This window comes from Octodon degus, unplaced genomic scaffold, assembly GCF_000260255.1.
Source record: "Octodon degus isolate 3935 unplaced genomic scaffold, OctDeg1.0 scaffold00002, whole genome shotgun sequence".
Taxonomy (NCBI): domain Eukaryota; kingdom Metazoa; phylum Chordata; class Mammalia; order Rodentia; family Octodontidae; genus Octodon; species Octodon degus.
In genome coordinates this window covers 19,997,440-20,010,146 of record NW_004524578.1, presented here as the reverse complement: position 1 = coordinate 20,010,146, position 12,707 = coordinate 19,997,440, and the positions used below count along the sequence as shown (strand labels likewise).

The 12,707-nt window shown below is 42.6% G+C and overlaps 1 protein-coding gene across 3 annotated transcripts in view; it reads left to right on the top strand.

Moving 5' to 3' along the window:
* Positions 1–12,707, top strand: part of Crtc3 (CREB regulated transcription coactivator 3) — a 130,849-nt gene that overhangs the window by 91,317 nt on the left and 26,825 nt on the right. For 2 of the 3 annotated variants that reach the window (XR_002820243.1, XM_004623317.2), the window contains exons 6-8: positions 34–134; positions 7,060–7,095; positions 10,750–10,835. Coding sequence is in view for 2 of the 3 variants with exons in the window: in XM_004623317.2 (XP_004623374.1) it covers positions 34–134; positions 7,060–7,095; positions 10,750–10,835 (223 nt within the window). In the remaining variant the exon portion in view is untranslated. The remainder of the gene's footprint in view (positions 1–33; positions 135–7,059; positions 7,096–10,749; positions 10,836–12,707) is intronic. The other variant, XM_023710586.1, reaches the window with a different exon arrangement.

Here is a 12,707-nt window from a genome sequence, read left to right as displayed (position 1 = left end):
GGATTTTCAGCCAGATCTCTCCTTTCCCCTTAGGACCAATTCCGACTCTGCTCTTCACACAAGTGCGCTGAGCACCAAGCCCCAGGACCCCTATGGAGGAGGGGGCCCATCAGCCTGGCCTGGCCCATACATGGGTAAGATGCACAGTCCCTGCCTACAGCACTCCAGAGAGCAAAGCTTATGGAGAACATGACCTTCTTCACTGTGAGGGCTTTAGGAGAAAAGTCCAGGGCAGGGGAGTGTGTGCATTTGAGGTGAGATTAGGATGTGTCTTCCCAGGTTCTTCCCTGGCGAGAGCACTCCCTTGTGGGCATATCTGGCCTTCACACTTCCTCCCTGCCCATGTTCATCACCCTTCATGGAGACATTCATAGTGGCTTCCTTACTGTCTCCCTTTCCAGTCTCATTCCCCCCCCCCCTCCAGTTTTTTGGTGGGTTCCGCAGGGTAGGCAACAGGAAAATGCTCCTCTTTGTGGGTCCATGGAGCGGTTATGACTGAGCTTCAGAATGAGGTAGCACATGCCAGTGTGGGGTCTGTTCTCCAGGAGATTGGGGGTACAGAACAGAGTGGAGGAGAGGTGGCACCATCCCGTCTACCTTGGGCTTGAGGGATGCAGTGGAACAGGGCCAGGAGTAAGAGGAGTGGAAGGAAGGCAGCCTCCTGCCATCTGTTTCCAGAGTAAACCTGGATCTGCACCTCTCATTCTCCTGTTGAGATACTCAGTGCTACCTCTCAACTTAAGGAGTACAGTCCTCTAGGAGCAATGTGTGCCTTAGAATTTAGGCCCTCGCTCCTCTCTTCCTGCTCTTCAGCTGTGTGAACCACTTGGGTTCTATTGCTCTTCCAGCCTATTGGCATCTCTTCTTATCATAACTCAGTCCTACCCTATCTGGCCAATACCCTGTGGGTCTGTCAGCCTCAGCTGATATCCATGTTTCTGTCCCTCTGGCCTTTCACCCTGTGTTGATTCAAACTACTGTGTTCCAACTACTACTGTGCATGTACTCTTATGATCTGCCATACTTGACTGCTTCCTTATGGAGATGTATTTCTTTCTCTTTGTTTAGGGTAGTTTTTGTTGTGTTTGTTTTTTTTTAAACTGGGAAATTGAACCCAAGGACACTGAAGTTTTGATTGATTGATTGATTGATTGATAGTACCAGGGATTAAACTCAGGACCTTGACTTTGCCAGGCAAGCACTTATTCCACTGAGCTATCTCCCCGGCCCCTAGGACACTGAAGTTTTATCCTCAGCCACATTTATCTTTTATTTTGAGACAGGATCTTGCTAAATTATCTAAACTGGGCTAAAACTTGGGATCTTCCTGCCTCAGCCTCCTTGAGTGCTAGGATTATAGGTTTGCACTTTATGCCTGACTAGAGTAGATTTCTTAAAGGCAGCTTCTTAACTACTTGTCTTGTTTTCTTTGATACCTAACATAGTGCATGGCACAGAGGAGCCTTCATTGATGGAGAAATACAAGGATGTCATACAGTGGCTTACATGTATGGAGATCTTGCTAAAAAACACTCTGAGTGCTGATGTCTAGCATGCACCTGAAACCAGAGGCCTTCTAAGCCTGCCTTTCTGGTGTTTATAAACTAGAAAAGACAAGAGTCTGGAGTTACCTATTCCATATATCGATTGACTCCCAGAAGAATTGAGACTCTTTGACCTAGATACCAGTTTTTCTGGTTTTCTTTACTTCTTGGACTATTTAAAGTCTAATATCTGTTCTTTGCTAAGGAAACATTCATGGTATCTTTTCCTTGTGTGTGGAAGGATGGGGTTTGATGGTAACAGCTATTGTATTTGTTCCCTGGGTGCAGTTCAGGGAGGACTCCATTCACTTATATGATTTATATGTTTCCAGAGTAGACTTTGCTTGTGGAGTCTGAAAGCTTTCAGCATTGGGTGGGGGCCTCTGCCCATCTTTCCTGCATAGGTGAGGCTTTGAGAATATGGGGGTAGAGGTATCAGAATCAGACATGGGGTAGAGCTCACTGCTTATAGAGGTGGGTGTGTGGGAGGACAAAGCAGGTCGGCTGCAGGCTCTGGGAAGGGGAGCACATATACAAAGCCCGGCAACTCAGGGCCTGTGCTCAGTGGAGGTGTCTACAGGTGCGATAGGGCTTCAGAAGGAAGCAGAAGCCTAGACAGAACAAGGGAACCAGTAGTGGCTTAAGGAGTCTTTGAGGCTTGCTAAGGTGGTTACCTAAAGTATTTATGCTGAGTGGTGTAGCCTCTGAGGGAAGAGATAAGAAATATCAGAAGGTATGAGGATGAATAAGAAAAATGGAGGCCAGTAGTATAGCTCAGTGGCACAAGCACCTGCTTGGCAAGTACAAGGTCCTGAGTTAGATCCCCAGTACAAAAGAAAAAAAAAAAAAAAAGTGAAGGAACATAAATGTTGATCCAGGCAGACAGAAGATTAAGAAAGGAAGAAGATTTTTCAGGGTGTGGTAGTCCACACCTGTAATCCCAGAACTCTTGAGACTGGGGCAGTAGGATTGCTATGAGTTCAAGGCTAACCAGGGTTACCTAGTGACTTCAAAGCCAGCCTGAACTACATAGTGACACCATCTCCAAAAACAAAAGCAAAGAAAAAAGAGGGGGAAGGGCAGGGGAAGAAACCCTAAACCAGAGTCCCTAGGTGACCCAAAAATCTTGGTGACTTTTCCTTTGCAAATCAACAGAAATTGTCAGGTCGAGGGCTGGTGAGATAGCTTAGTGGACTAAGAGCTTACTTAGGCAAATCGACGGGGGTTCGATCTCTGGCACCACATGTCAAACCGGCCACCCCTGGGTGTGCTGAAACAGCCATGGAGACTGGGCATGGTGGTACACTGAAATCCCAGAGCTGGGGAGGCTGAAGACAGGAGGATCAGTACAAGTCCGAGTCTGACATCCATGGAAATGTCCAACCCAGATGTGCTCAGATATCGGTCCATGTGCCAGTGTGCTCTTCCCCTACAAGGATTGCAGAACTCAGAAACACGCCCAAATATGGATGTGTTTACATGGGAAAGTTAGTGTGTTTAAAATATTATTCAAGTCTCCAAGGATGGGAATTATTTATGGAGAATTATATTTGTTGGTGGGAGCTATTTTAAATAGCTTTATATATTTTCCTCCTGTAATTCGTTAAAGTTTTTCATTTTCTTTCCTTTTGGATTTTTTTTTATTTTAAAAATACTAACTAGCTTCACAAAAAAAAATTCTTGTTATAAGACCAACCAAATAAAGATTTAAAAAGTGATGGGAAATTACAGTGGAAGCCCAGATCTAGGTTCTGGAGGAAGAGCAATAACAACTGTGCTTTCCTGGGAATCGTTCCTCTGGCGTAGTGGTGTAATTCTGCACCACTATTGTTACTGTTGGGAGTGATGACAAGGGAGCATCAGCTCACAGCTGAACCACAGGAGCAGTGAGCAGAAGTCTGTGTCCCTAGAAAATAAAGTTATTAATTTAATACATGTTTAGTAATTTTTTAATAATGGTTATTAAGTCACACAACAATTAAACATGAATGATAAGGAGTTATAAATGACAAATAAATTTCTACAACCAAACCAGATTCTTATAATTTTTCTTTCCTTGTTTAACTATCCAAGAACCATTATAAAGAGAAACATTGATTATTTTCCTGGCAGTGTGTGCTTTTTCAAGTGTCGTTTAGTAGACACTCAGATGTGCAAGCCTGTCCCACAGCCTGGGGCTGAAGGGGGAAGAGTCTCCTCTCGATTTAGAGTGGTGGGTGCTATCATCTTGTGGGGTCTGCAGTCCCTGCTCCTCCTTTGGAGGTGGGGACAAGTACCTCCATGACCTCCTAACCTGCACTAAACTTTGGCCTGCAGAGTCAAGGGAGAGATTTAAAATACAAATAACTCTAAGAGATGTGGGTCTGTTAAGGGCCCTTGTTTCACTGGCATAAGCACCCTAGTTCTAAAGATGTCACTGGGAATGGCAGGAAGGCCCAGGACAGAGTGGCTGAAATCCCAGAGTTTCTTCCAGGACATATTCTAGTGAAGGGACCCACCCCTTACCTCCTCCTACACTTAGCATCAAGGAGTTATTTTAGACCCACCAGGCAGGGGACAGCATAGGAGGAATGTGGTCTCAGATATACTCAGCTAGGTTGGCCCTCTATAGCACTATTTTCCTGGAACACAGATTTGACCTTGGTCATCCTTGTCCCATTCCCCCCCCCCCATGGGAGCAATGTGAATTAATTTTCTGTTTCCAAATATTCAGTCACAACTTGTTCCTTTTTTGTTTTTTAACTCTTTATTTATAGTTGTATCTTCTGGTATTTTTTAGTCTAGTAGGAAAAATCTAACTTGAATGTTTTGAGTATGTGCTAGCTTAATGTCACATCAGTTATCACACCTCCATTCCCTGGTGTGTGAAGCATAATTTCAGGGTTATTCTTAATTACCCTCATTCCCTGGCCCTTATTCCCCCAGTGTAGCCACATTCTGCTTTCGCTAATCTGCCTCATTGCCACCTACTTCGTTCCTTTTTGCCTGACCATTTCATTAATTTTTCTACCTGGTCTCCGTGACTTGATGCTTTTCTCTTTCTGTCTGTCGCACATCTATTGCAAGAACAGCCTGGCAAGTTTAACTGTGACTCAGACCGGGACTCTCCACCTCATGGCAGATTCCCAGTCCACTCCACCCCTTTTTGCCTCCCATCCTGTCCATCTTTTGTTATAGCCATACTGTGCCCTCGCTGCCACACACATCTTCCTCTCTTCTCCACTACTCCTCCTCTTCTTCTTCTTCCTCCTCCTCCTGTCTTTTCACTGAGGTATCCCTTGCCCTCTTATCTCCAGTTTTCTCAGTCCCTCTGGGTATAGCAAATTGGTTAGGGATGTGGCCACTCTGAAGATACTCAGACCAAAGGTCTAGCCCTAGAACTAGCAGTATGGTCTTGGCCATGATAACAGTGCCCACCCATAGGTTAACATGAGGCCATCTGTGTGAAGTGCCTGGCACATAGTAAGCAAACAGTAACACTGGCTGTATGCCCTTTCCCCCTGTGCTGTAGTGCCTGCCACAAGTTCCATACTTGTCTTCTGTCCAGTCTGATGAGAAGGGACACTAATGGATGTCACAGGAGGTGGACATCCTCTGGGCAGTTTCACATGGTGGTCCTAGGTTGAGTCTCCATGTTGCAAGGCTACTCTGGATTTAGTGATTAGACCTAGAGTGGTCTTGATGATGAGGAGATGCTTCAACATACCATGTCAGACTGTTTAGTTTTTATATTTAAATAGTATAATCACATTTTACTGATCAGAATGGTCAACTTCCCTGCTCTTTCCCAAAAAGCTAAAATATGAATTGGGAATTTCTTTCCTCTCATTTGGACAGTGCTGACTGTAGAGCCACATCTTTTGTCTCTGTGTACCTTGCTTCCCAGCTTTCTAATGTTCCCCTGTTCACACAGCCCAAGCCACAGCCTTATCCAAGTCTCTCAGAAGAGCAGGCCTAGGTGTCTGAGGCAGAGGTCCAGAGGTGGTTATTAGAGGTATAGATTCCTCTGCCAGTTCCCATACCTTCTGAGTCAGTATCTTTGAGAATTGGATCCAAGAATCTGCAGTTTATCAAGCGTGCCCAAATGGTCTTTATATGTACTAAAATACACTTTTCGATCACTGTTTAGATTCTGTTTATGTGGACGCAGGAGAAACTCTGGCTTTGGAGGTGTGCTTCCCTTTATGGATCTGCTCAAGGCACTATGAAGACTTTGTCTTCTGCCTGCATTATGGAATTTGCTGTCGTGTCCATCTTTTCTTCTACCCTGGTTTACCTGCCCCCTACTCACACTTAGGATAGGAACTTAGTAAATATATGTTGGATGGAAAATTATTAGATGATAGTATTTAATTTTTATGGGCTGATGAGGTTAATCTATAGCTTAAGTTTACCAAGAAATTTGTCTAAACTGTAAGTTATATTTAAAGGCTTATACTTAAAATTTTGACCTGATTCTGTTCTCATTTGGGGTAATGGGTGACCTAAGGAGCATGGTAAGATATAATATTTTTGGTTCAGTTCCTTAGTTTTAATTTAGAGGGATAGGAAATTCTATACTTCGTCATCTGTAGGATATTTTATGGATTAAATATTCTTTGTTCAGCCAGAACTTCTGCCAAGTCAAATTTTTAAAAACTTTGTGAATAGTTATCACATATGCCCTTTAAACCAACTTGGAATCCAGATACACCACCTGACTGAGCAAAATACAGATAAGTAGCAGGAAATAGCCTCCAGCATGGAGCTGCCAGCCTGTTCCATGCTATCCACAGTGGCTCTGGCTTTCCCCAGGAAACAGCAGTAGGAGGAGTATTTAGGTTCTACTTCTGTGCTCTGTGATTTGAAGACAGGTTCTTCGGCTTTGGTGAAATTATTCTTCTCAGGCTAGGGAGATAGCTTAGTAGAATAACTGCTTGCCTGGCAGGCACAAGGGCCTGAGTTCAATCCCCAGTTCCACCAAAAGGAAAAAAAGAAAGAAGAAATTATTCTTCTCTCCAGACAGAGGCAGTAAGGAAATTTAAGATGGACAGTTTTAAAGAGAAAGAAAAGCAGATTAGCACCAACTTTATTTCCATTTTTTAAAATTTAGGACAGGATCTACAGGATATATAGGGTCTCACTATGTAGATCGGACTTGTAATGATTCTCCTATTTTCAGCCTACCAAGCGCTGGGATTACAGGCCATGCGCTACCACGCCCAGTCTCAATCACTGGTTTTAGCAAGCCCGGGGGGGGGGGGTGGCACAGCATGCTGAGGATCGAACCCAGGCCACTGTGCTCAGCCTAAGCAGGTACTTTAGTCCTCTGAGCTATTGGGCCAGCCCTGGCACCAACTTTAGACTCAAAATAACTACATCTACTTTTGGTGTACAAATACAAAAGTACCTTGAATGAACTTTGATGTATCAAAACTGCTTTCAAATTTCAAAAGCCTTTTTCAAGTCAGAAAATTATGAATTCATGAATAAATGCAAATGAAAGCATGTAACAGTGTTTTATTCTTTCCTGTAGGTTTCTGTGATGGGGAAAATGATGGGCCCAGGGAAGGTAGGAGCTGATTTTGCTTACCTATGTCAGGGTGGGGTGCTGATCTGGGCATAACCTTCTCTGAACAGCCTAATTCATGTTTTAGAACTTTCCAGAAGATTGACAGCTGCTGATTAGATTATTTTTCTGCCCTAGAAACAAGACTAACCACGATCAGGGCCACGAGAAAGGAAATGAGTGATTAGGTTACAAAGGTTCCTTGTTATCCCAGTCTCCAGTCTCACATGGTTGTACAGGGGAGCAAAAGTTGTAGCCATATGAAAATATGAATGGATCAGTCACTTAAATACTTAGTTAACCCAGTATCCTTCTTTCCACAACACTGCCTCTGCCTACTGAGAAAACCTTTGTAAGTCAGTAATTGATGAATTTAAATAAACAGTGCAAGAAGAATGCATATTGAATGCAAAATGGAATTACAATTTTCAGAAGGTGCTGAGCTTTATAAAGCCAATTAAAATCATGTTGGAGATCTGCCAAAATGATACTCAAAGTCATTGACAAATGAGGATCCAGTACTGTTTATTCATTCAGTACTGGGCACTGTTTCCTTTTCCCTAAATCTTTTTATGTTGAAATTTAATTTTCATAATCTGAAACTGAACAGCTAAGTGAGGTTTATGTCACAGAGATAAGCCTCCTAGGAATATGATAAATGAGGAACATCTTACAGAAGAGACACTGTTTGTCACTGTTCTCTATATTCTACTTCTAAGCAAACCATTTTAACTGAATAGAATCATAAAATGTTGAGACATCAATAAACAGCTAATCTACTAGGACAGAAATAAAGAAATGTTTCACTGTCATTTGCATTTCCCCAGTGAATTCTTTGAAGAATTCTCAAGAAATCTCAGATAGTACAGCAATTAACCACTGAGAAGAATGTATGCAGTGTATTATTTGTTGAAACTGTACTTTCGATTTGATTTGAAACTGTCTCATTGCTATATGTTTATCATTAAAACTTTGAAAAGAAAAAAAAATAAAAAATAAAGTTTCTTAGGCATCTCAAAAAAAAAAAAGAATAGTTTTTGAAACTATGGTATAAAAGGGTTCCATTTTTCTTATTTTAAATATTATTATATAGAGGTGTTATTAATGTCATTTTTGTAGTATATTAAAAATTGCCCCAAATGTTGACATTAAATGTATCAACAAACAAACAAACAAACAAAAAAAAAAGAAATCTCAGATATGAGAAGAAACTAAAAACAATTAACCTTTCAAAGAAAACAACTCCTATTAAGCTGCTGGAGCCTGTCCCAACCATATTCGTGTAACCAAGGTCTTTTGAGAAACAGCCCTGAGTTGTGAAGCTACTGCCAACTCAGCCCTTGAAAATTTTCATGGCATCTAGAATTATTTTATAGGGCCCTTTTCTACTCTTCTTTTTTTCCATTCATTCCTGGAGATTGAACCCAGGGCCTTGAGCATGCCAGGCAAGTACTGTACCACTGAATGGCATCCTGAGCCCAGAGTGCTTTTCTCTTCATGGTCTCCCATTCTGTTAGTATCTTAGTTACTTTTTTCATGGCTAGGACAAAATACCTGACGCCCAAAGTTAAAAAGCGAAAGATATTATTTAGCTCATAGTTTGTGGACATTTTAGTCCATAATTGACTGGATCCAAGGCAGGATGACTTGGCATAGGAGCATTCCATAGAAGAAGCAGTTCATGGTGGCAGAAGACAGCAAAAGCAAACAAGGGAAGAGAGGGAGGGAAGGAGAAAGGGAGAGAGAGAGACAAAAAAAGAGAGAGAGAGCAAGCCTTTTTTTGTTTTTTATATTGTACGAAGGCTACACTCCCTAGGATGAGTGAATATCCTTAATCCCAGCATTGAACTATAAATCAGTCACACACTCTAGATTCAGCCACCACTGAAAACTTTATGAGTGTATCTAGACACAAACTATAACAGTTGGTTTGAGCAGACTCTCAGAGCCTGTTATTCTTGCTCCAACTCAGAGAGTCAACTGTAGGACCTACATCTCCAAGGCACTACTTTGCGTGCACGCACACACACACACCTGCCACCATGGCAAGTGAAGCAAGGCTTTGCATGGGTTTTACTTTTTTTTTTTTAAGTACAGGGTCTCACTACACAGATCATACTCATAGTGATTCTCCTGCTTTCAGCATCCCAAGCGCTAGGATTACAGATGTGCACCACTACTCTGAGTCTCATTCGCCATCTCAGCATGCCCTGGGGGCAGGAGCAGCACAGCACTATGGAGATAGAACCCTGTGGGCTTTAGTCCGCTGAGCTATATGGCTGGCCCAGGTTTTACATTTTTGAAGTAGTTTTTATTCATGATTAGACCATTAATAACATTGGAAGGAAAAAAAAAGACAAAATAAGGTATTTAAAAGAGAGTATTTCAGACTGGGGTGTAGCTTAGTGGTGGAGCGTGTGGTTCTTGAGGCCTTGGGTTCCAATCTTGCCAGTACAGAACAAGAGAGTGGTTTGACAGTCAGGATTGAGAGATACCTGGGCACAGCAAGAAAGCCTAGAAATATAGCCTAAGTAATACTTTTCAGGATGACACTGGGCATGTTGCCTGTGAAAAGTACTGTGTTGGGCTCTTAAGGTGCTATCCAAGAAAATGTCCCCCATCCACACTTCATTCATGCTAGCAGTCCACAATTATAGTTGTATTCCACATTCTATTTATATAGACAGTAAACTTATTTTAGAGCATTTGTTTCAAGTCCCTTTCTCAGAATTTACTCAGAAGTTCTGGTCCCTGTTTTAAGTGACTTCTCCATGCATGGAGCTAGGACAGGACAGGCATGACAGTCACACTGGGGCTATGTGGCCTCTGGGCCCTAATAGTGTTCGTAGATCTGCAGAGTCTGTGTCTGGTGCTGGATCCCCTCCTGATCCCAGATCCAGCTCTTGTCTTCTGGTTCATTTCTACAACAAAAAGCTTTCACTCGTTTATGGCTTAGCTCAGCATCTGTGTTTAACCTCAGTGTTAAAGCTGGGGCCCTCTCAGCTCCACAGCCTCCAGTCCACTGGGTATCGGTTCCTTTAATTCCCCATCCTCACCCATCCCTGAGTAGCTCCACTGGGGCTTTTCTGCCTGCTCCTTCATTCTCCCTTCCCTCCTTGAATCTCTCCTCGATCCCTGAGTCTCCTCATACCCCACTGCAGCCTGTAGAGCCCTCATTGTTCTGGCCTCACTTTTTACATTTCATTCCCACCATCCCCTCTCCCTGGCCAGTCCTGCAAGTGAAAAGCACTGGTGTATTCATAGCTGCCCACAACTTCCTCTGTCTCTAAGCTTTGTTTTTATTTCCTGTTCCCTTGGGATGCCCTTTCCTGTGCCTCTAAGAGACTGCCTGAGTGCCCAGGTTCCAGGGCCTCCTGAGTTCTTGCTGCCTTCACCAGCATGGCACAACACTGTGGCCTTCTGAGAATCCCCTGACTTCATGTGGCTGTGGTGTTGCCCTCAGGCCCAGGCTGGGCTATAACTTCCTTACAGGTTGGGTCCACGTCTTATTTATCTCTGTACCTGCACCATGATGCTCAGAGCACCTTCCCCAGCAGTTGGCCAGCAAATGTCCCTAAGCAAATCATTTTTACACAGATAATTTATTTGGCCAAAGGTAAGATGGCTCCCTTATAACACTGTTTTCTCCCCTTTTAGTAGTGCCTTTCCCTGGCCCATTGAAAGAGGAGAATCTGCTAAATGTCCCGAAGCCATTGCCAAAGCAACTATGGGAGACCAAGGAGGTGGGTGAGCATACAAGTGTACGTGTCACTCTTTGTCTGCAGGTTGAAGGTCATTGTCAAGTCTTGCAGGTGCAGAAACAGAACTGGGAAAAGGGGAAGAGAAAATTTGTCAGGGGATGAGCAAATTTGTCAGGGGACAGGTAGGAAAAATGTGCTAGGGAACAATGTTTGTAGTGAAAATGATCATGATGGTGTCACTGAATTTATGCAGTAATCTCTTGATTTCCTGATTTTCATCTGAATTTACTCACTCAAAAGAAAAAAACAGTTAAGCCCTTGTATTTTACCCAGATTGTAATTTCTCTGAGAGCTGGTTACAAGTCAGAGTCCCCACAATTGCTGCTGTACCAGATACAGGTGTTACACATTTTTATGTCAAGGGCCTTTGACCCAACCCCTCTGAGAGTCCACAGTGTGCAATCTGTTTTGCTGTGGTTTTTGTGAGCCTTTGGGTTTTTTCATCTGCAACTGTACTGACTTTACCTGGCTCACATAAATGTTCTGCTGTGGACAAAAGGGAAAGAGAGCCATCTCCCCTTAGAGAAGCTGCCATAGTTAGGGAAAAGTCTTCTGTCCCAGTTCTGTTGCAGTTGCTAGTAATATCTTTGGACTTAATTGACCCCACCTGAAGAATCCCTTGGATTCATTGCCTGGCAAGTGCAGGGTCCTGAGTTCAATCCCTGGTACCGCAAAAAAAAAAAAAAAAAAAAAGGGATTCAGCTCTGTTTTCTTCCAAGTCTTCTAATTTGGTAGCCTTCAGTGGTCTTTGAGGGTTTTATTTTAAATAAAAACAAGTTATACAAGAGTTAGTCAAATACTATGGTATGCATTTACATTTTTAAAATTATAATACGAAGGGGCCGGGGAGATGGCTGAGTGTAATAAGCACTTCCTTGGCAAGCGCGAGGGCCTGAGTTCAATCCTCGGTTTCACAAAAAAAAGAAATAAAATAAAATTACAGTACAAGACACATTACCATTAAATCTCCCTCAAAATATACTCCCTCACTTTGAACACACTTATCCTATCTTTTTTTATCCTGTCATTTTTGATACTTTTTTATTATTTATTTTGTTTTGTTTTGAGACAGGAAGGGCCGGGGATTTGGCTCAGTGGTAGAACACTTGCCTAGCAGGCTGGAAGCCCTGGGTTGGATCTTCAGCACCAAAAACAAAAAAAAAACCTCCCCTAAAAAACAATTCAACCAAAAAAATACAATAAAATAAAAAAAGACCAAAAACAAACAAGGCAACTGCTTTGAGACAGGATATTGCTGTGTAGTCTAGGCTAGCTTTGAACTGACAGTAAATAGAGGCTGGCCTTGAACTCACAGTGATTCTCCTGCCTTGGTTTCCTGAATGTTGGGGTTGCAGGTGTGTATCACCATACTTGGCTTCATTCTTGCCACTTTCTGAAGCAGTTTTGACAGTCCTTTTTCATGAATGTCTCTATGAGATATTATCAAAATACAGTGAGGGCTGGTGAGATAACTCAGCAGACTAAGTACCTGCTTAGGCAAGTGCAGGGACCAGGGTTTGATCCCTGGCACAGCATGATGTGCTGGCCCCACCCCTAGGTACACTAAACATAGTATACTTTCCCTAGTATAAGAACTCAAAAGAAGAAATATAAATAGAAAGGTATAATACAAGTAAAAGGAAAGCAGGAACTCGAGGACTAACTAATTAAGAGAGGGAAAGGAGAAGAGCTAGGAAACATGACAGTGACAAGCCATATAGTTATATGTAAAAGATGGGCAAGGCAGTGATCCTAAGAATCTCCAGAAGATTTTTGAATCTAGCAGTTAATTGGAAAGATTCTCACCCTGACTAACTATATATACTGATACCTGTGAACTAAGCAACTGCACTG